Source organism: Varanus komodoensis, unplaced genomic scaffold (assembly GCF_004798865.1).
Source record: "Varanus komodoensis strain SLA01 unplaced genomic scaffold, ASM479886v1 scaffold28, whole genome shotgun sequence".
Classification (NCBI taxonomy): domain Eukaryota; kingdom Metazoa; phylum Chordata; class Lepidosauria; order Squamata; family Varanidae; genus Varanus; species Varanus komodoensis.
In genome coordinates, this window is record NW_025335727.1 from 14,089,405 (window position 1) to 14,112,998 (window position 23,594).

Below are 23,594 nucleotides of genomic sequence, written 5' to 3' on the forward strand. Positions count from 1 at the left end.
AACACTGTCAGATGAAATACTAAAGATTACCAAATGTTTATTCATGATAAATATGCACACATATAGATTTCTGCCCTGCATAACATTAAATGTTAGAGAAATTATAATTGATGGAGATATTTTATTGAAGCAACTATACAGCTCCTTTTCTATTTAACAGCCTGTAAGACATTTTAACACATAGACAATGAATTGTCAGAAGTTCAAACTTTTTCAAGGCTATTCCTATACAAGAGCAATGTTTTAATTGCCAAGCTTGAACTAAACTTGCAGAACCCACAGATTCACATATGGTGCAATTCTATGTACATTCAGACATTAAAAAGACCTATAGCTCCCAAAATGCCTCAGACAGCAATGTTGGGAAGCATGGGTGTTTAGGTCTAAACATGCTCTGGAATGCACCTTTCATACAGTGTACAACTATAGATTGAATATAACCTTTTTTTAAAAAAACTGCTTGATAAAGCCCTGTGTATTAAAAGAATGGGACATCATGAATATTTCACAGTGAAGACACATATCCAACAAATCTGCATCTTTGCTATGAATGCAAATGTGTAAACCTTGCCAGTTAATATATTTTGCAAGTTTCTGGTTTTAAAAAGACAAAATACCCCCCAAATCAGAGTGCCCACAGCCTTTTGAACCTGCAGTCCATAACTTTCCTATTAAAAAAATAAATGAAAACAAAGGAGAAATTAAATAATAAATCTTCAAGAGAGAAATGAAGAAACTAAAGCAATGAAGGTAAAGAGCAGAGCACTAAAGACAGTTTTAAATGCTTGTGATATGCAGCTTTGAATCACCTGAAGTCATTTTGTGCATTTTTACTGCAAGCTAGAATTTTGATGGTCATGTGGGTTTTGATGGTCATTTATTTTCCAATTAAGAATGAATATATTAGTTCATGAAAATTAAAACTTTTTACAAATTAAAATGAATTATTAGCAATAAACATATATTTTTGGAAGGAAAACTACTTTATTAAAAATACAGGGAAAACAATACTTAGTGCAAACCATAACAGACAGACCTAAGTGGGTTACGTTAAAATATTAAAATATGCTTTGAAGGACACAAAAGGGTATCAGAAAGTGCAGTCCCAAATACCTAAATGCCACCATTCAAATTACTGATATTGTTTAGTACCCAGAAACCTGAACATGTTATGAGTTCTATTTAGGCAATTTAAGTTGGTAACTTATTCTGAACAGCCATCAGATATAGCATTTTATTTTTATATCTATATACTACTCTTTCATTACCTAATCACAAACTGTATACAAAACTAATTAAAAATGGATGAAATATTTAAATAAAAACCAATAAAAACACTTAATGTTTTATGTCCACAGTATGTTTTTAAACTTATGTTTAATTATTGGAATATCTGGAAACAGCTTATCTTGAACAAAGGTGGCAATGAATTACATTTCTGAATTGCTCACTAACTCAAATGCCTGAATAGTTAGCCACAAACCAGTTAAAGTGAGCTCTATGGGAAAGGCCTAGTGACGTGCTATTTAACCTATGCAAGGAATATGGTAGATCTAAAATACAGGATTATTTTTTCAAAGCAACAGAATGAAGAATGATTTAGGGGGCAGTAAGAACTCAGAGATGCACAACATTGAGAGAACAGTGGCAAAATTCAGTTTTATTTATGCAATTTTACTTTTTTTTGCAAGACTCAAAGACTGCTTTAAAGCTATAGGTATTTCTTTACAGTGCTCTAGACTGTGACTGACTCTTCACCAGAAGCACCACAGTGTCGCTCGAGTTATGAACAGCAGGTTATGAACAGTACTCCTTTGAAACCATGCACATGTAGTTGCAATGATACTTTTGGTTCCACAGCTACAGGAGCTTGTGGTGTTAATAAAAATGACATGTTTTAGTATTCTATCTCACACTAGAACAAGAACTCCATAAAAGTGCTTTTCATTATCAGTGTTTTTCCAGTACCACTTGAAACTAAATCTTGCCAGGGAGTTGGAGATGTCACAAACATTCGGTAGTCAAAGAGCAAAATCACTAGTGCTAAGAACAGAGAGCTTGGTCTTATTAATTGATCCAGAATTACTGTGTCCTCCCAAAAGAAGAGCCAGATTAATATGAAACACAACACAGCAATTTATTTTTTGCTGCTTTTGAGAGGAACGTGTGATCCCTTGACACTGAGCTTCTCTACAGAAGATGTAGACCTTCTGGGTTCCTCTATGGCTATTCTTGGGTGGGTCTTCTCCCTGAAACAGTAATCAGAAAGAGGAGATACTCCATGGTTAAGGTTTTTATGGAAAGCATGTTGCGCAATAAACTTTTTAACTATCTGCTAAAAAACAAGAATGTTGGTCACGAGTGGCTGATGTCTCTAAAGCATCAGTAAGTCAAAGCTGTGCTATAGTGCACAGAAACAATGTATGTTCATCTTAATCTATTTATGTATTGAGAGTCAAGCCATTAGAATCTATTTTTCCATAGACTCTATTTTTGCAGGCTGTTTAAACTGAAACTGGGCTGAAGGCTAGATAGAGCTACTAATCCAACCACAACATAAGCTTCCTTGCAAGCAAGAATGGTCCCAACACCAGATCACTTAGGACAATTCTCTTGAAAAAGCAATGTATTTGCATATCAGTAGCTAAAGGCATGCAAATATATTTGAGAATGTATTCCTCTAAAGCCATGCAGTAGGGATAACAATGATACATACCTTCTGACTGCATCTTCCTTGCTTACATGACGGATACTTCTGAGTCTTGAGGTGTTTATATTGTTTCTTCCTCCAGTGGTGTTGAATCTCAGAATTTCCTTCTGCCATTGTTCATCAAATGCATTAGCTTCAGCTGTGTAACAAGTTTTAAAGCAAGAATACCATTACTTGAGGAGGTCAAAGCAGTTAATCTTTAAAGCTGCTATATTTTTAAAAAATCACGCAGAATAATTTGTAACATTAGTACAGTTAATGAAGTGTCATTATTGTTAGAGGGCTGAATGGGGTCTTGGGAGTTCTGGATTTTAGTTCTCACTTGGCTATTAAGCCTCTGGATATCTCTCAGCCAGTTTGCACAACACAGCAGCACATCATGGGTCAGTCTATCCATGAGGGGCTGTGGTGTCCAGCAAGGGTTGTCATAGCTTGTCATGTTGTTGAAACCTGGTTAGTGGGGCTTATTTGAGCATTAAACAACCTTTGCACAACCTTCTGTCTGTGTATCATACAAAGTTTGTTTAGCACCCCCCCCCCAAAAAAACACAAAACTGGGATTGGATGACATGATAAGCCAAGGCAACCTCCAGCCGGAGCTTGCAAATGTCTAAAGGTGACGGGCACACACCACAGCACCTCACATAATGGGCTGTCATGCTATCTAAACCAGGTCACTGACTCTTGGCCTAACAACCTCAAAAGGTTGTTATAAGCATAAAATGGAAAGGGGGATGACAAGAGAAGCCACCTTGGTTCCTTACAAGAAGAAAAAGGGAGATATGTGATTAACACAACACTATAGTTTTCTGTGTATATAAAAATGATGTCACCAAAGGCTTCTTACCTTCATCTAAATTGACAAATTCCTGATTAATTTCTTCATCACCAGTTTTGTTGTTCTTTGCCTTCTGGACAATATGAGCACGATCTTGAATGTGATGACCAATAGACATTTTTTCGAGTCCACTTTCAGAGTCTTTGAGTGCTTTCCTAGTTTCTTTAATCTGCATTAAAACAACATTATTTACCACAAAGAAAAAAGCTATTTGACCAGTTTTTTGGATATTCCTTTTGAACCAACCTTTCACAAGATTATGCCTTAACTGTAAATGCAGCACAAGAGGAAAGAAGAGTGCAAAGCACAGAACAAGGCACTAACATCTGAGTGCAGATTAGGATCATGTACACAAGTGGATTACACCCTGCTATTTCTACTGCAGTAGCTTCCACCTTTGAAAAGTGGTTTTTCCATTAACGAAGCAGTTGGACTCTTTAGGAGCAATAAAAACCAGCAAGCAGCGAACTAACTGTTTGCCCAATTTTCTCTCCTGAATGTACTTCTTTGAATTTTGGTCAGGCCACAACATGTATGTCTGTGATTCATACACAAAGAAAATCTTTTTCCACCATCTTGAGGTCTCAACAACATTCTGTTAGAATGGTTTCAAAAACTACCAAAGCCTAATCTAAATATAGTCTAAGAATGGCGCTTTCAGCTATAGAGATAAGTGTTCTGGTATTTGCAACATGAAAGAGACACCATTAGTGTGTCATGCTAACCAACTTGAAAACCTTGGCTACTGCTTATCGGTGTGCTCATAAGTATATTATTAGAAGCTTTTGATAACCAAGTACAAAACTGAAGTGATCTGTGGTGGGTTATTTTCAACAGTCTTCTCCTGCTTACATATAATCTTTCATGAACCTGACTTCAGGGTTCAAATTCAAATTTAAATTTCTTAGCAAAATTAGATGCAACAGCTGTGGGGAAGCCAAAGAAAGGGCATCCTAAGCATTATGTAAGCACTTAAAAGTCAAGCTTCATCTTTTAACACTTGATGTGAGCAGATAAATCAAGGCAGCTATTTTGTGCTACTGCCAATTATTTGCAGCATTTTAGGGTAGGACTGTGTGTACTTTCACACCCAGATTTTAATAATTTATCTGCTTAAGTATGCCAACATTTCATTTAATTTCAAAAATGAATAGGTTGAAAACCATTCACTTTATTGATTTACCAAAAGATATTTTGAGATGAACCCTGTGCTTGCACAGCCACTCTTTCCTGCGCTCACTTTCCCACTTACTTCTTGAATTAAAAAATGGTATTATGTGCCATTACATCCAAATCACAGCACATTATGTTTTGGACCTGCTTGACAAAATAGCATTATAAACTAGAATTAGAAATGTGCCTGTTTTCTAAACTGCAAATTACTCACCAAATCAAACACGAACATTTGTGAGTTTATGGTCACTATGCATTATTGGCTAATCATGCCTTACAAAATTGATCCATCTCAAGTGGAGGAACCCCAAAAGATTAACTTACTCCTCCTGGAGCTACACGCGTCTGAGCTGAAGCCTGGAAAACCTTAGGAGGTTCATCGCCCTTCTTGGAATAGGTCATCACTGAGGAAGAACTGAATGAGTGGGCATTTGGATCAACAGCCATTTTATCCTGGGATCAAACATAATTTAAAACAGAGTAAAAATCACCAATAGAAGATATAATGGAAGCCAAGATTTAATGGTATGTATTAAGTTCCTTTAGACATTGAAAAATTAAATCTCATGGAAATGTAACTCACTGCAACATGGTTGCCCCAAAATCCAGGCCAGCAAAGTGTTTAGAATGGTAAGCAATGGAGCCACTACTTAAGAAAAGAACTCAGGATGGAATATATTGCATGCAAGAAAAGGCTTTGTGCTGAGTGAAGGAATTACTAAAAAGGGACATTTTACAAAAGCAAGTCCCCTCTTTCCTATAAACAACCAAAGACTACCATAGCTATGCACAGACCAGTTATTAACATTTGTAAGCTTTTCATGTGACAGGGACAGAGACATGTGTTCACCTGCCAAGCAGCAATTACTTGCAAGATGAGGGGATGGGAGAAGACAGTAAGATAATTTGTGAAAATGATTCCAACAGATTGTATGCATAAATATTCCAACTCATTCCTGTAAAACAAATCCCCTAAAATGTAGACAATTCAAAGATAATTGCACAGTTTAAAATAGAACGATTCAGAGAGAAGATTCCAAGGCATTTCCCCCACCCAAAATGGAAAATTTAACTATTTTGGATTATTAAATACTTAATTCTTGAATGAATGAAATAGGAGGTTACATTGCTATCCAACAATATTGTTCCCAAATTGATTTCTACAAACTACATAAGAGAAATTTACTATAGGAAAAATTAGTGATGCAAAATATCTGGAAATTTTGAGGTGATGAGAGGTTTTTTTTTTTTTTAATCCATGTTGTTCAATTCCTGGCATAGTTATTTCCTGCATTCCTTATTAATATTATTGATCTGAAGTATCTTTTACTGAAAGACATTTAAGGATGTTTCAGCTTCTACTCAGTTTCAGAACACATGATTAGAGTAGAGTAACTATCCTAATACATGCAAAAGATGTGCATTCCTGACAATTTGGATTTTGTCTTGTTTCTGGAATTGTTTGAGTTACATGCTGCATCAGTCAATGCATGTAGTTTTAAAAGCCACATGCAAGAGAAACACTGCACATTATGCCACCATTGCCAACACATGCAAAGGCAGACTGTGTGCTATCTCACCATTTCCTCCCCCCCCCCCCCCCCCCCGCCCCACACACACACCTTTAAAAGTTAGATCTTGGGTCTATGGAACTCATTGCCATAGGTTTTACTAAAGTTACCAATCAAACCTCACTGTCAGGGTAAGCAGCCAACTATAAAACCTGCCAAAAAATACTTTTATACCTAAAAGCATCTTATCAGCATGGTTCTTATGACATGACACCATTCTATGTTTCTATCAAGGATAGGCTAGACATGCACATGATAGGCATGTCATGAGTGGACCTGGCTAGGGCCAGGGGTCAGATTAGATGGCCTGGCAGGCCCGTTCTGACTCGCTTTATTTCTATGTTTCTATGACTAGGAACAAAAATCAAGCTATTCACTCATGGGGTTGTTGCATTACAGGGTTTACCCGCTCTGGGATGCACACCCTAACCTTGTGAGGCAGTCTGAGAGGGTCAGAGAATCTACGAGTAATGCAGAACAAGGCCAGACTCTCTCACTGTATGATCTCCTGGCAGAGTGACCCAAGGTGGAAAGGTCAAAGCTGAGACAAGAGTCTAAGATGCATCCACCCTCATAAGGACTAATGAATACATCAGCAGAAGAGAGCAGAAAGTCAGAACCGGAAGAGGAGGAAAATCAAATACAAGATGAATTGATTCCATAAAGGATTTTACAAGAGCTATGCAGGGCTGTCAAGGCAAAACGTTTTGGAGGGCATTCATTCATAGGGTTGCCCTAAGTCAGAGATGACTTGATGACATGTAGCACCAAATTCATGGGATTTTTTTTACAAAAGAGAAGAAAATGTCACTCTTCAAAACACAAGTTGAGATTTTTAAAGCATCCTTAAATTAAATAGGCTTGGTTATAATTCCTAATAGGGGAAAAAGTCTTCCTCAGTGAAATAAGCTCTCAGTACCTTTACTTCAGACCACATTTCTTTAAACTACACCAGAGCCAATTTCTCACACCACCAACAGATTTTGCATACAAGTCTTTCTCTGCTTCCAGCTCTTCTGGCTTCTGACCCCCTAGGATGCTTCAAATATTTCATGGACTATCTATCTATTTAAAACATTTATAAGTCATCCTTTATGGACAACTTGATAAAGGGCAGAGTTACAATCCTTTACCTTTCCCAAAGGGTGGGAAATTCACCCCACCTCATGGGAAGACCAGCCCAGTGTAGGAGCAAACCAAGTAATGTACAATATATTTTACTTTCCTAAAATAAACAAGTGACTTTGGATATATAAAAAACACTTTAAAAAGTATTAGGTGGTTAGTGTTTTTCAATTTTTCTGAAAATTCTACCTCTGCCCTCCAAAAAGAGTAGGGAAGAAACAGCCTTCCTGTTCTCCAAAGCTTCAAAATTTTGGAAATTGAATATACTCATTTACAATGTTCTGCTAACATTTCTACACTGAATTCTCACAGTTACCTTTCAATATTTTATATTTTATACAGTGGTACCTTGGCTCACGAACTTAATTGGTTCCACGACTCTGGCCGTGCCCCAAATTGGTCATGAGCCAAGTCAAATTTCCCCATAAGGTTTAATGTAAATAAGGTTAATCCATTCTGTAAATATTTTTTTTAATCATAGGGAAGACGGGCACGATCGCAGGCATGGTCGGCGGGGGGGGGGAGATGGGAGCAATCGCGGGTGCGCTGGGGGGGGAAACGGGTGTGATAGTGGGCGTGCTCGGGGAGACGGGCGTGATCATGGCCATCTCCCCCCACCCCAAGCACAATTGCGCCTGTGCAGGGAAGACAAGCGCAATCGTAATCATCACCTGATGCAGAGTTTGTGACCTGAGGAAAATTTTTCCTGAAATTTCTGTTCACAACCTGATTTGGTTGTGAACTGAGGTATTTGTGAGCTAAGGTACCACTGTATTCTCTGACCTTTTCTCTTCTCCCTATTACTTTAATGTTGTTGCAGTTTTTAGTTCAAAATTAACTAAACTCCAACTTACAAAATTTCTTTGCAATTCCACCATGCTGTTTCTCATGTTTGACATCATTCTATCCATTGCTGAGAAAGGATCCCTGAAATCCATGTTCTGCAGAAGAAAGGGGAAAACATTAGAGAGAAACAATAATACATCTGACATATACCTTGTCACATACCTTTAGTTATATACATACATACAAATATTTACATTTTGGTAGAGTGTACCAGAAGATTGAGAAAGCAGCAGCTTAAATATCCCAATTAAACAAAAAGCAAATGCAAAAAGCAAGCAAAAGCATCAGGGTAAAAAGATAGTGATTAAAGGGCAAAGCAACAACAAGCCTTGAAGTGTGGGAGGTGGTAAATGACAGTTGTTGGGCTCTCTCAGACAAAGCATTTTTGTATTGTCATCAGCTTCTTTAAAACTCTTTCTGTGCAGAATTGAGAACTAAGCAAGGCATCAGGCAGAAGATTTTGGGTTTGGTTTCCCCCCACTCTCTATAAAACTAATAGCTAGGGTGAGACAATTAAAATTGCAAGAAAAGGTTAGGACACTCTTCTCCAGAGTGACATTTCCTTTGTTTTCACAGTAGCTCCCTGTGGTTATTAAGCATTTTTCAACTTCTACTGCACACTAACAACAGTATATTTCTATCACCAGCAAAACAAAAGCCAGTCTATATCATCATGTGAAAGAAAGCAGGCATGTTTCCTCCTCAGGTTGAGAGATCAGAAGTTGTTATTCAGCAAAAACATGTTTATGCTTCTCCCTTTTATGAATCACTATTATTATTATTCTGCCTTTTATGAATCATTATTATTAGTATTAATGTTGGGACAAAATAGAGTCCTCTCTTTTACAGCATAGTCTCAAGGTTAGAGTTGAATGCTCATAAAAGCTGTACCCTTTAGCAGAGATTATTTAGATGACTAGGCTAGGTCAGCAATTTATGACTTAGTGAAAGTATCCGTAATTCAGATTCCCTTCTGTGATTTATTATTTGTGATTTAGGAATAAAATTTCACTTGCTGTTAAAGAGGGTAAGTTCTGATGAGAGAGTTCTGCAAGCAGACTTGTATGACAAACTGTTGACTTAGTTCCAAAGTCTATTATGAATTTTCAGTAACCAAGGCTTCCGTTTACATAGATACCATTTGTCACAAGCATTCCAACTCATGGGTTACCACCACAAGATACACACAGAACATTAGCAGAAGAATGCAAAAGCCTTTATAGGAAGCCCAGTGAATTCACAGATAGTTTTAATGCAGGGTATAATTGTACACATGCACACACACACCATCTGCCAACCCTTCCTATTCTGCCCAAATAATTGCAAATAAAACCCAGCTTTTGTGCAGAAATTAGAGAAGTATATAAACATTTGCTTTGCATAGTATATTTTTCTGTGCTTAGATTGCCACACAATTTGACATTTCTGAGGTGGCAAAAAGAAAGGCAAGGTATAACCAGGGAGACTGCAATTCAAGAGGGCTGGCCCAGGACAGTTTGCTACTCAAGGCAGAACAGCAAATGGTGACTTGTTCCCCATCCCCAAATCTGGATGAAAAGCACTGGAACAATGTTTTAACCTAGAGTATGAGGTCACCAACATTTCAAGAATCATGAGTCAAAGATGCAAGTAGAAGGCCTTATGCAGTCTTCAGTGTGTATCCCAACTGCACAAAAGAGAATGGTGCCCAGTTAAAAGGCACCAGATGGTATCCTCATGCAATGGCTTGTGGAAAAGAGGCAGTTTTACTTTCATTATCCTAAAGCTGATTAGGTTAATTCTGGAATAATCACTAAAAAGAAGACCACAGCATTAAAAAAACCCATTGCATATCTTATTCATAGGGTAGGTTGTGGTGTCATGAGAATTTGGCCAGCATGTATTTTTTGAATGGGAAAATTATTTGAAGACCACAAGGATTTGTTACAGGAGATTTGCAAGCAGACACAGGAAGACAAATCTGGGTCATCACTAAAGGTATCGTGACAGCCACACTTACTCAGCACTTGCAATAGGCATGCTAGCTGGAGAGCAGGAAAGGGACTTTGAACCAAAAAAGAAAGGCAGGACATGAACAAATAATTTAAATATTTTCATAGCAAACAGCTATGAATTCTGGGGAAATGCAAGTATCTCCATGACACTACCTTCAAGTAACAATAACACATTTATTTTGTTAAAACCATGTGTAAAGTGCTTCAGATGGCCAAATGTACCTACAATCTTTTACAGGCGGGGGGGGGGGGCATGTCTAGACTTAAACATTACCAGTTACCTGCTCACTATAGCGCTATCTTGTAAAGCAGCAGTTTCCAAACTTTTTTGGTCATGCAGTCTTCTGAAGACATTTGTTTTCCCACAGAACCCTAATTCTATCTCTGATTTTTACAAAGCGTTGTGATCCCACAATATTCTTCTTTCTTTCAACTGCTCCTATTACCTGAGTGTTCTGCATAACATAGGTTTGGAAATAAGAGAAAATATTTGAAATATAGTGAATGAATGAAGTAATATCCCAAATGAATTCTTTTGATTATTCCCAACACTCTGCAACAAAGTCCTAGGAACCAAATGATATCATGCATTTCCTTGTTTGCTGCTTGGATGCCAACTGACAATAGAATAGTTGGCCTCGTCTAGTTTCATTTTAAAATCTGTTTTAAATTTAATTTTTGAGATTTTTCTCTGGACCCCCACAAGGCTTTTGTGAAACCCTAGTGTTCCACAAAGCACAGTTTGAGAACTGATGCTCTAAAGCATAACATGCTGTGATACACAGCAACAATTACGGCAGTGATAAGAAGATGAAATAGCATGAGGGACACAACATTACAGCCCTCTCATCTGGATCACAGTATTAACTAAACATGATATAATGAGCTGAAGCAGAGTTTATCAATTAATACAGAAATAATATTGCAAACACTACTGAAACTTTAACTGGGTTTTTATTCTTGTGGAAGTTGTGAGAAAAAGTCTTTTACATTAGTATTTCAATCTGCACAGTCATTTTAATTAGGACTTTTAAATGTTTCATAAAATGGGGAAAAAGAACACTAAAATGCATTTCACAAAGCAAGTTGTAAAAAGCTTAGCTTTAGTAGAAGAAACAGGGGGAGGGGCATACCAGTATCACCAAAAATTAGAAACTTGTGTTTTTAAGATACTAACCATTCCACCAAAACAGCCAAATGGCATAAGAGGAAAACTCATGGCCTGAAAGAGAAATATCAGCTCATATAAATTGTAGCATTAATACCAGGGCGTAAAGAGTGCATACATGCAGGGTGCATCCAGACTGCAGCTTTCATGAAATATGCTGCATAATGAAGAGATTCTGTCCATATTGCCAACCAACCTCACTTCCTATACTTCATATGCTATCTTCATTTCAAGAACCTCAAGCTTTTGTGCCATTGGTTTGGACAAGTGCCTTTCGCTGTTCATCATCCAGTGCTTCTTTTTTTTTTTTTTTTTAAGTTACTGAAACCTTGCCAACCTGCCTCCCTCAATTTTTTAAACTTGACCACATGTTCACCTAGAAAATTTATCCATTTCTGTCTGCAATTTTTTCAGTATGTAAGCTAACAGCTGTAAGCTAACTTAGCCATTTCATTATCCCACAGTGCACTGACTTCCTTTTTAAGGTCTCTCAGCTCAAAAGCAAGGTGCATCTCTGAAAATTCAGTGTCAGTTAACAGAGAAGTAGGTAGAAGATAGTTTGGGATCCACTGAGAGTGATACTGGTTTCTGACGTGGTTCCTGCTGCCACCACCCATCTTGCTAAAAAAGAAGGCTTGGGAGAAAACTGGGGATAGATTTTGTATGGAAGAATTTCTCAGTTTGTTACTCATACCAGTAACAAATCCTTGAGCTGCACATGTGCTGAGAAACACCTTACCAAGTCCCTTAATTCTTAGTGTATGTCCACCTGCTTAAAACTAGTATTAGCACGAAGCTTCTGTTGGCAGAGCTCAGGGTCCCAGTCAAAAACCAAAGTAGACTTCAGAAGCCTGAAATCTGCCCATCATTTGGTTACCACACACACAAGAAAATGAAGAAACTATGGGCAGTATCCTATTTGGCAGTAGTGCTGATGTAAATTACATTGCATTAGCGGACACAGTCTCTAGCACAATGCCAGTAGTGTCAGCTGATGTGATGAGAACCTGTTGTGCCAGGAAATACTGCTGGCATTAAGTTTATGTTAGCATAATATCAGCCAAATATGATCCTACAGGAAGGAAGATGAACAGGTATGCAGGAGCAACATTTTAAGATTTGTTCCTAGAAAGAGAAGAACCAAAACCAGAAATAGAATATGATAGGAATACTAGTATGGACAGGTCTGCATAATGACAATATGACCATATCATGAAATGTTAGCTATCAGCATTTCTTGAGTATACTGACCATGTGACCAAAACTGCCAAAAGGCATAAGGGGAAAACTTGTTGCCTGAAAGAGAAGTATCAGTTCATGTAAAATTGTTGCTGTAATACTATAGTGTAAAGATTAAAATGTAGAAAGAAGGTATCCCCATATCACCAAAAGATAAAAGTTTTATTTTCTTTAGTATACTAACCATGCCACCAAAACTGCCAAAAGGCATTAAGGAACAGCTCATTGCCTGAAAGAAAAATATTAGCTTGTAAGAATTGCTGCCTACCACTGTGAACTAAGGATTTATACTGACTAGATGAAATCTGAAAAAATAAAACTCCTTAAGTGTAAACATAACAGCATAAAAGAAAGAGGTGACCAATTGCAACATTTGCTTGTACTCATATGTTACTTACATATTCATGCTATTCAAATAAAAAGCAGGAGATGGGCATGTGTCTAATTCTGCCTACAAAAGGGTTATGAGATGAACTTACCGTCTCTTAATGATCCAGGTCTGGCACAAGAGGCTACAAACAAGTAAGGCAGAGGAGGGGGCAAGATTTAGCTCCCCTCACTCATGTGCCTCATTTCATGCTATATCTTTCCTAAGCATTATGTTCTACATATCTGTTGTCAATATTAGCCAACTCAGAAGAAGAGATGTTAATTAAAATGAACAAATCTGTTCCTACTTAACATATACATTTTAATAATGAAACCATAAAGAGCTGAAATTACAAATCACAAAAAAGAGCAATGTGGCCAGTCCATACACAAACAATTATTTAATGTAAAAGCAAGAGATTACATGGAATAAGCAATGAAATACATACAGCTTCCCTAAAATATTCAGAGCCCTGTTGATAAACCAAATCATCTCTCCCATGTCAGCACTTTCAAAGGTAATTGCAAAGAAATTCTAAATAAATCTATCATCATCTACAAAATAGTTCGACTTATAAATCCACAGCAAAGAAATTATTTTCTAGTGCACACATATATAAATAGATGACACTCTGAACACCATCTAATGCAGTTACTTTCAGAATTCAGCCAATTGGGCTTGAATATCTCTGAGTGGAAAAATTATTGAGAAGTCTAAATATAAATTTGAATTTCCAAAAGCATGGATGAAAGGTATAGTTATATGCAACTATCACTTGGAATAGTATTTTACAACAGCTATTTTAAACTTATTTAGTAAACACGGAATGCTTTCTACAGTTGAACTGCAAATCCAACATACTTATAAAACCAGCCCCGGCCCATTTGTGGCCTATTACTGCTGTACTTTCTCAGTCCCATGATCCATTTATCCCTTGCAATCCCCACACTTCTTATCCCCATTTCTGTGTCTTCCCATTCAAGAGACTGAAAAGCTGATTTTGCTGGCCCAGCGGTGACTAAACTGTAACAGTTTGGAGTGCTAAAAAAATTCCTGCCATGTGCTTGTAAAGTCCTCCCTGGGCTCAACTAAAATGGACAATTTACTCCACAATACAATGCTGCCATGCACCAAACCCACAGTAACTGGTTTTGAAAGAAGCAGTAGTAACAACGAGCTTCTCCTGAATAGTCCAGCTTGTTCTAATTGGCACCTTGCTGTACAGCATTAAGATTTAATCTCTTAATGAAAGGACATTAACATTGCACATGACTAGTCTAGTTAGAGTATTAGCTACTCATATGTTCTACTGAAGAGGTTCATCCCATTTCGATGGACCTGATTCCATCTGAAGGCAATAAATGTAATCATGCAATGACAAGCAAAAGCACTACAATCTTTGAAAGTAGCAATCTTCCGTTGTTTCAGAAACAAAGAAAAACGAAATTAAACACTGTTTGAAAACCTGATTGTTTCCAAGCTGCTGCACAATACAATTTCCTTCTAAAACGAATGCAGTAATACATACTGTGTAACCCAAGAACTAACAATGCAATCAGGTGCAGAGCTGATCATTACAGGAGCCCCACTTCTTAAATGCACAAACCCTCCAGCTGGGTAATTCTATCTGCCAGTCACACTGCTCAACTTTGATGCGTTGCTCAGTCTCAAAATACATTTAGATAGGGCTTTTCTGATTGCTAAAAATGTGACTTTCTGGATATAAACTACATTCCCTACATATAATTTTAGTGATTTCACGGAGAGTTTACCAGTTCCCCATCAGCTATAATCATAAACACAAAACAGAAGGCCTGCAAAAGCTACATAAAAATTGTATTTGTTTAGATTACAAAAATCATGATTGTATATATAGTAAACAGCACTGAAATATACAAAACAATTTATAATCAAAACAATCATATAACATGCACAAAAGAAAAATAAGTCTGACAAGTACACAATGTTGCAAGGATGAATGAGGCACATTTTCAATTGTTTCCAGCTAACAGAAACTCTCTTTATTGCAAGAAACTGACCCAGACAGCTGCACTTTATCTGTTTATTTATTAGATTTATATCCTGCTTTTTCCAATGAACTCAAAGAGGCTTATGTCATTTTCTCCCTCCTGCTCTCAATCTTATCTCCACAACAAGAACCCCGTAAAGTAGGTTGGGCTGAGAGCCCAAAGTCACCCAATTGGCTCCATGGCTGAGCAGAGACTAGAAATTTATATTGTTATTTATGTATTTTAATTTATTTATTTGTCAGCCACCCCGAGGCTTCGGTGAATGGGGCGGCCTAGGAATTTTCTAAATAAATAAAATAGAACCCTGAACTCCTGAGTTCTGTGCACACTCTTAACCTCTACACTACACTGGCTGTTTGTAAATGGGTAATTTGATAGCTACATAAATCCTCCATTGCTCTCTCCTGGCAGACAGCAAGGTAAATCCTCCATTCCCTCTACCAAGGGAAAGGACTGACTTTTGGATTAGTCTGCACCATTCTATTTTTAAATACCCTTTATAACCATTGCCAATTGACTGCCAAAAAAGTAAGCCTATGAAAAACTGTATGACTGCACAAGGTGTTCAGTCTCAGTTAATGAGATTTTTTTTTAACATGGGGCATAATCAAACTTAATGTAAGTAGAACTCCATTTGCAGAAGAGAATTACCATTTATCATCTCCCATGCCCCCTCCAAAATCTGCTCCAGATAGTACCCTAATTCTCTCAAGACGTTTTTCAGCGTAATGTAGGGCTAGGGCTGCAAAGAGAAGGGAACTGCCTTTTCTGCCCGTCAACATCTGTTCACAGAAGGAGTCCTGTTGGTTGGAGATCCATTGAATCTGACCAACATAATGTACAGATAATTACAACCATTTCAGATCAAATTAAAATTGCACAAGAAACTCAATATGGAACCATGGACTGCATTCTGAGCTCTTCCCAATAAAGGCAGGCAGGATGGACCCAGATTTCTGATCCATGTAAGATATGAAATTCCATAGTCAACTATATTTCTACCCCCTCCATTTCCAGATGAATGTTTTGCCCCCCAAAATATGAATTTATCACTATGAGTGTATGCTCATAACAAAGTTTAACATAGGGCAAAGCCAAAAATTATTGCAACCTCATATTTGAAAATTGTTTGTTATATTCTCGATCAATTTACCTACCTAACTGGAAGAAATTGCTGTGCCAGTGCAATCCTATACAAGTCTACTCAATTTGTAAACCACCCTTTGGGCTATGGGACAGTATATAAGTGTAATAAATAAATAAAGTAAATTCCCTTGAATTCAATGGGACTCACTTCCAGGTAAGTGTGCAAACCATGATGGGATCAAGTCCCAATTCATCAACATGTCATTAGAGTCAGTGTCACAGCAGTATTGCAAGGATGTTAACTTAAAAAATACAATGCAAATTTAAAGATCAATGAACCAACAGATACAAACTTTCAGAAAATCGGATCAGTTATTTAGACTCTCTGTCTCAACTGTACTTGGGTGGCTATTTAAAAGGTATTTAAACATACTTATTCCAGATATACATGCAAGAAACTGTATGCTGACTTGTTCAACAAATAATCAGAAGAATAGCAACTAAAAAGAAATCTCAGTGAGAAGTATCATATCTTGATAGTGACAATAGGTTGTAATGAGATGCAAGAGATTAAGAGAATACATACCTTGTGGTTGTCCCGCAAAGCAATTTCAGAATCCAGATGTCCTCTCTGATGTACATTACTGTGCCCACCATCTTTAATAGCAAGAAATGGATCTCGCCCAAAAGGTTCAGAAAAGAAACGCCGTAGATGTTCGTTATGTGCACCAAAAGGTTCCCTGAAGACAATATTAAAATGGGGATGGGGGAGAGAAACAGCTTATTTCTAGCTATGCATTTAGATCACAGGCAAGCTTCCTTTTACATTAAAAATTGTAAAGGATACCACTCTCTTGGAGGCAGAAACACAGTGTTTGTGGTAAAAGACATACTGTTTTTCAGTTAAATCTGATACACATTTCACAGTTACACCAGAAGAAACTAGAAGGAAGAACACCCACAGTAAGCATTCTCACTAAGAAACAGAGCACTATTTCCTTCAAGGACAGGGCGATATGGACGTTCAAAGTCTCTTGCTGAAGACACACAAGATTACTTACCTTCAAAGGAAACTGAATAGAAGTCTCTGGGAGTTTTACAAAAGTTTAACTTATTCATCACAGTATACTAATAGTTCTATACTGGTATATTCTGGCATTGCTGAAATAGTGCATCTTGCTCTGTCCTTGGAGACCGAATATACATAATTAAAAAAGAAAACACCCATTCCACTATACATGTTCTCCTATATATGCTTATTTTGGGGGAAGAGTGTAGCATTATTAACTTTTTCAGAAAAGGGCAGCTTGTTTCATACAAAACACTAGCTATAGCAGAAGACTGTGTGAAAATATTACCGGGCTACTCTTCAGACACTAAATGCACAGGACTGCCTTTCGCAGAAAGGAAATTGTTCCTGCACCTGTCTGCACTATTCAGGAAAAAAACTTGGCAGGAGTAGGAAAGACTTTGACTGAGATCTACCAGAGCTTCCCAGGAACAGCTGCTTGCTCAGAGAGACATTTATAAAACCAATTTTATCCTAGACAGTATTTCTGGCTTGCCAATTCAAGATCTCTCCTTGTGAGGTGGAGGAAGCTTTCATATTAGCATACTATTTTAAAAGTTAATCCCAAGGTGAAGTATCCTCTCCACTTGACCTAGCTTGCAGCATCTAGAATAGATAGAACTCACTGCTAGTGAAATTACTTTTTTTAGACTCTGAAGAGCTTCTAAACCAGACAATTGTCAGCTACTGTGGCTACTGCAATAGACAACTGCATGATCTATATAAAATAAACACCCTCCTCCTCCACAACTACCTATTATGACAATAACAGAGTTCACAGGTCGCTTAAGTGTGGAATCCTGGCCTACTAAACTGGGGAGTTATTTTGCATGCAACAATAAGGCATTGTAGGTTACAATGTGTGCTGGCTGCTATTCCGACTATGCACGTTGTGGTGGATGCATGCTTTGTGTGAACCCAGGCAGCATGGGTTATCTGAGGGTTCTTCTAGGGTTATCCGAGGGTTTTTTTTTTTTAACCTTTGCCAAACCCTCACTACATGATACAAGCCATGGTACATGTCCACCATTGTTTATATATTCAAAACAGCCTATATATGCAAAAGGCCCACTCTCATACATACAGCCAGTTCACACCCACTTGGCTCCCCACACCTGCAAGAGCAGGCAAACAAAGCAGGCATCCATAACTTAGTGTTATGGATCCTAAGCCAACATTAAAGGAATATTAGCTTATGGTTTATGGATGCAGGCTTATTTGAACAGAATAAACCATAATCCCACATGCAGGCACAACACTAAGCTATACTTGCTTTGTTTACTCATGAATAGGAGAAGCAAAGTAGAATCAAATGGGCTACACATTAAGTAAGGACTCCTTGATTCAAGTGATATGGGAACATGATCAATAGTTGTCTTCAGATGAAGCAGTGATAAGCCTTGCTTCCTCCTTCCAGACCAGCCACGAGGAATTCAGAAAACATGTAAACATCACTAACTAGTCAAAGAACAGAAGAGAGAAAATGGGAATAAAGGGCAATTTCTCCTAATGGAGGGGAGAAAAATAGCTGAATTGAGATTTGTACTGAGCACTTCTAGGTTCACTGCTCAGTATCTTAGCTATTATGCTACGCTAGCGCCACCAATATGATGTTTGTTTGTTTAAACAGATATCCATTTACATGTTGGCAGTTCCTTTGCAAACAACTTATCTTTATGCATTCCAGTCCATATGAAAGTTTTTTCTCCACCCATTCAGTAGCTTTATTCCTTCTCACATAATACAGTGTGAATTCTACTTAACCAGTCCTCCCTCATGTCTACTTTGGGGATGACAGTCCTGCTCCCTTGAAATATATTTTCAGTTCAAACACAAACAACTGAGATGCCAAAATAAACATCCTGTAAGAGATTTTTACCAAAATACCCTAGGGAGTGCTGGCTATAGCCTTTTAAATTTGTCCTCTAAAATTCTTATAAAAGTCAAATGACTAAAAAATAAACTAGTAGTACGACTGAAGGCTCAGGACACTTTGGCTCTGATCCACCAACACATCAGTTTGCAGAATCTAGCACTGTGTGAGCATAATTTTGCTTATGCAATAGGACTTCTGCCTCCTCTTCCACCTACCCCCCTGAATCTGCTCTGGAAGGTCCCCCATCTTTTGGAGCAGATCTGGAGGTGAACAGAGAGTTGCATGGAAAGGGGAAATTGTGCCCTCCTGTTCTGTTGACATAAGTCATTACCTAGATACAAGTTTGTGTAACTCCTAGGGGTGGAATATATATGGACCAGTGCTTTTGCTTTATTTGTGCTCTAATTTTTCAAGTAGAAGCAAGTCATTTTTGGATTCCTACATGGCATCAAAAAAGACAAGCATCTGGTTCAAATGTGGGAAAATTGAGCACGAAGGAAAGAACCTGCCTATGCATGCAGGTTTTTGGATCAATGCCACTGGATTTCAAAAGAGTAGGTGTTGGTTGCAAAGCTGACATAAACGTTGAAAAGCTTGTGAAAAGAGCAGCCTAAAATAGTTGCTGACACACAGTAAAATAATTCAGAAATTCTGTTCTGATTCCAAAATGTCTGGCATCATGTACTATATTTTAGCTTACGAGGGATACACCAAAAGTTAAGTCTAGGCATGTACTGACTGGGGGAGTTCACCATAACACATACCTTGGTATACAGCTGGTAAGTTAGACCTATGCCGAATAACAATCAAGTCTAACTATGAAAGCTTCTAAGTGTGTATAGGTATAAGAAGTTAGTCCATTTAATTATACAACTTTCTTTTTCAGGGTGTTCATCATTCAAATGGTAAATAAAAAAATCCATCTCTGGTTAAACCAGACAGGGCATACAAATAAAAGGCAAGGAACTAGCTACACATTCCTGTTTCCACCTGATCTCAAATACAGAAAAGTATATGGCCATATCTGATATAAGGTTCTGAAAAGGAATACCTTAAGTATGCTTAAGTGGATATAAAGAACCAAAACCTACTTTCCTAGGTTTGAGTTACAATTCAGAAGCTAAAGTGTAAAATTTGGAGCCTGATCCTTCTATTTTTATTCTGGAGTGAGCCACTGAGCTCTATAGTTACGCCTATAGATGATTTTTTTAAAGAAAGGGAGCATACAGTACAATCCTATACATGTTTACATGTAAAAAAGATTACATTGCATTCAAGGGGGTTTAAACCTTAATGTTTATGATTACTATCTAAATATGGGGTTCTATGCATAATTAGACAAAATGTCCCACAACTTCCAGCATTCCCTAGCCATCCTAGGTAGCTGGGGAATACTAAGAGCTGTAGGACTTTTTTCCTGTCTAACCATGCACAGGATTGTATCCTTACTCTTTGCATTTAAAGTCTGAAGTTGGAGAAAGGGATTTAAGTTAATCAAATACAATCCCAGGCATATGCAAAAAAGTGAGCAAGAAGCAGTAATCCCAAACTCTTTTAGCCTAAATTGCTAGAAGAAGTTAAGCTACAAGGAATAACTTTAAGTTATAATGCAACTCTTGCCTTGCTTTTTTTTTTTTTTTGCAAATACAGTTGCGATAGGGCAGTGTATCAAATTAATGTTTTCCTTCTAGTTTTCAGCAGTTATCCAACATAAATACACCAACTAAACAGCAACAGTTAAGATAACTATTAATTGCACTTTCAAACTGCAGTTCCCTGAAAAAATGCCCCCTTTATGTAAGCATTTTTCTATCCGTGTACCTACAGTTCTCTGCCCCCCTCCAATTGTACATAATTGGGCCTTGTATTGTAGAAGTGAAGAAGCCATAGGAACCTTACACTATTTAATTTTAGAAAAATAAGGTGTACACGTTAATTCTTGTACTGCAAACTTAAAATACAAAATACTTATCCCTGTTTAAAAAAAACCTTTTAAAAGTGTCCTTTAAGATCCATGAAATAAACTGACATTTTCTTGTAAGTGATAAATATGATAGCAAGTTATAAATATGTATTTTCAGTACTTGGTGAAGACAGGGCTGAACACCTTTTTCTGTGATCAGGTGTGAGAACTCCACTGTTTATAACAAATGTTAGTTGGGATGAGCCAGCGGGAAGAACCTAAAGCAAAATACTGTCATACTGCAGCAAGGGCAGACTCCAGTCATGCTTCCTAAGGAGGCCAGTGGCACAGTTCCAGAACCCTGGGAAGATTCCAGAAGGGTATCCCTGTTCATTTGTTACAACTGATCTACTGGTGGTATCTCATTAATGCATGTATTGTAGCAAAAGCGTTCATATATTAGAGCTCTCTTCATCACGTGCACTGAGTGTTATCCTCAGCTGGCATACCTATCCCGTTTTCAGATGCACACTTAGATTCAGGAAAAGACTAGGAATGCTGAGGTCCAAAGACTATGGAAAGGCAGCACCTTCATATACTAGGAGAAGGAGCATACGCGTATATTACAAAAGCGAACCTGCGTCTTAGGCATAAGCGTTCATGGACTAGAGGCTGCTGCATCAGATGGGTCAATGTCATCCCCAGTTGGCAAGTCAAACCGCAGGATCACCCTACCGCCTTCTCCACCCCAAAACCATGGACATGCCAGCCAACCGAGGGCAACACCTCGTTTATGTTGTGAGCCGCCCCGAGGCTTCGGCGAATGGGGCGGCATAGAAATGTTTTAAATAAATAAATAAACACTTGATGACTTCTGCCACTGACAAGCACCTGCGTCTTTAAAACACCCCATGCTTCGCTGATTTCACTCCGGCAGACTAACAGGAAAATAACAACAGGACACATTCAGCAGGTGAGAAAGAGACCTACTGAAATGTGAACAGGGATGCAAAGATCGGTCCTTGGTTAAAGGATAGAAGGGGGTTCGTTCGAGTCTCCTCTCCGCCCCACCGCCGACGCCACCGCCGACTCTGAGGGGCTGCGTCTGCGAGGGCGATCGAGCGCTCCCTTTTCCTAAACTCCTCGCCAAGGGGGTCCCCAAGCGGCCCATCTCCCTCCCCGCCCCCCTCACCGAAAGAAAGGGTCGTCCTCAAACATCCTGGACAGCCCCCCGAACATGGCGACGGCTTCGGCTTCTTTCGCGGCTACAGCTTCGTCCCGGGTCTCGTCGGGCACCGTTCGTTGCCGCTTCCCCCCGAGAAAAGCCCCAGCGCCGAGCCGCCCCCGCCTCTCCCCGCCCCGTCCCTCCCCCAGAATCTGCGCTTCTCCCTCGCCATTGGCTCTGGGACGCATCCAACATGGCGGAGGGCGACAATGGGGCGGGGCTGCTGCTATGGCAACCGGCCCGGGCCTCCCGCTCTGCTCCAGTTTGTGCCGTAGTTTCTGTTTGCGGCTGCAGTTCTCTCGCATCCACTTACCCACGCGCCGCACCCCGTCCTGCGGGGAAATGGCAGAGAGTGAGAAGGCGAGAGAAGCAGCAGCAGAAAGGACTGCGAAAGGAGAAGCCACCAAAAAGTACCGCTGACACGCAACGAAAGGGTAGGAATCCGGATCAAACCCGCAGTTGGCGTGGGATCAAAGCACCGGCTGCGCAGTGAGAAGTCGCGCAGTCAACACCTCTCGGGTTGGCAATTTATTAAGATACAGTATTACTGCACCTGTAAAGGGCAGGCAGGGCGGCTTTATAAAAAGACAAGCCAAACTAGCTTTAAAATAGCATTAAAAGCATACATTAAATCTTCATCTGGCATAATGCATTATTTTGTTTTAAAAACACGCACTCTTTTCCTGTTCAAGGCTTGGAGTTGATGGTCTTACTGGCCCCTTTCCATCCTATTATTCTGTGAGGACGACTCTCAAAGGTGTGCGCGGAGATGCAACTGTCAATGCTACTTTTGTCTTTGCATTAAGCAACGTCCATAGTCTAACAAGTGTAAAATTAAGAAACAAAACTGCACACCTTCAAAAATCTTTGTTAAATGATCCTAAGTAAGTGATCCTCTTGTTTCTTTGAGGCATTTGTTTGAATGCCTTCTGGTGAATAAGGACATTACTGAATTGGAAGAAAATACAGAAAGGGGCAACGAAAATTATCAAATGGGGAGCAGTCACAGCGACTGGGAATGTTCAGCTTAGAAGAAAGGCGAATATAGGGAGACAGGATGGAAGCGTTTAAGATTATGCACGGAGTGGAGAAAATGCAGACATTTCTCTCTCTTTTCCACAACACTTTTCTCTCTCGCCAGGTCATCCTGTGAAGTCGATAGAAGTCCACTTTTCAACTTCACAATGCTTAGGATGTTTGCCTTGTCAGCAACATTGTCCTGCTCTACTTACTTGCTGTGCAATCCATGGCATGTTTAGACAAAAAATCTTATACCTGCGAGCATATCTTCAGTCATGCTGGCTGGGGCTTGTAGGAAATCGTAGGGCTGTTTTCTGTCAAACCCTGCAGACAATTTCACCCTTGAGCTTT

The 23,594-nt window shown here is 38.7% G+C and overlaps 1 protein-coding gene across 2 annotated transcripts; it reads right to left on the bottom strand.

The window, feature by feature from the left end:
• Nucleotides 1-101: 101 nt before the first annotated feature.
• Nucleotides 102-22,319, bottom strand: MLF1 (myeloid leukemia factor 1). 2 transcript variants are annotated; one of them, XM_044434595.1, is made up of 8 exons: nucleotides 22,191-22,319; nucleotides 16,737-16,890; nucleotides 11,435-11,479; nucleotides 8,272-8,358; nucleotides 5,046-5,174; nucleotides 3,558-3,717; nucleotides 2,717-2,849; nucleotides 102-2,249 (listed from the first exon to the last, which is right to left on the bottom strand). In XM_044434595.1, exons 1-8 carry the CDS (start codon nucleotides 22,235-22,237, stop codon nucleotides 2,138-2,140), a joined length of 867 nt encoding a protein of 288 aa, XP_044290530.1. In that variant the 5' UTR covers nucleotides 22,238-22,319; the 3' UTR covers nucleotides 102-2,137. The 2 variants fall into 2 exon arrangements, with proteins under 2 accessions (XP_044290530.1, XP_044290531.1); XM_044434596.1 differs by lacking the exon at nucleotides 11,435-11,479.
• Between the last annotated feature and the right edge of the window lie 1,275 nt (nucleotides 22,320-23,594).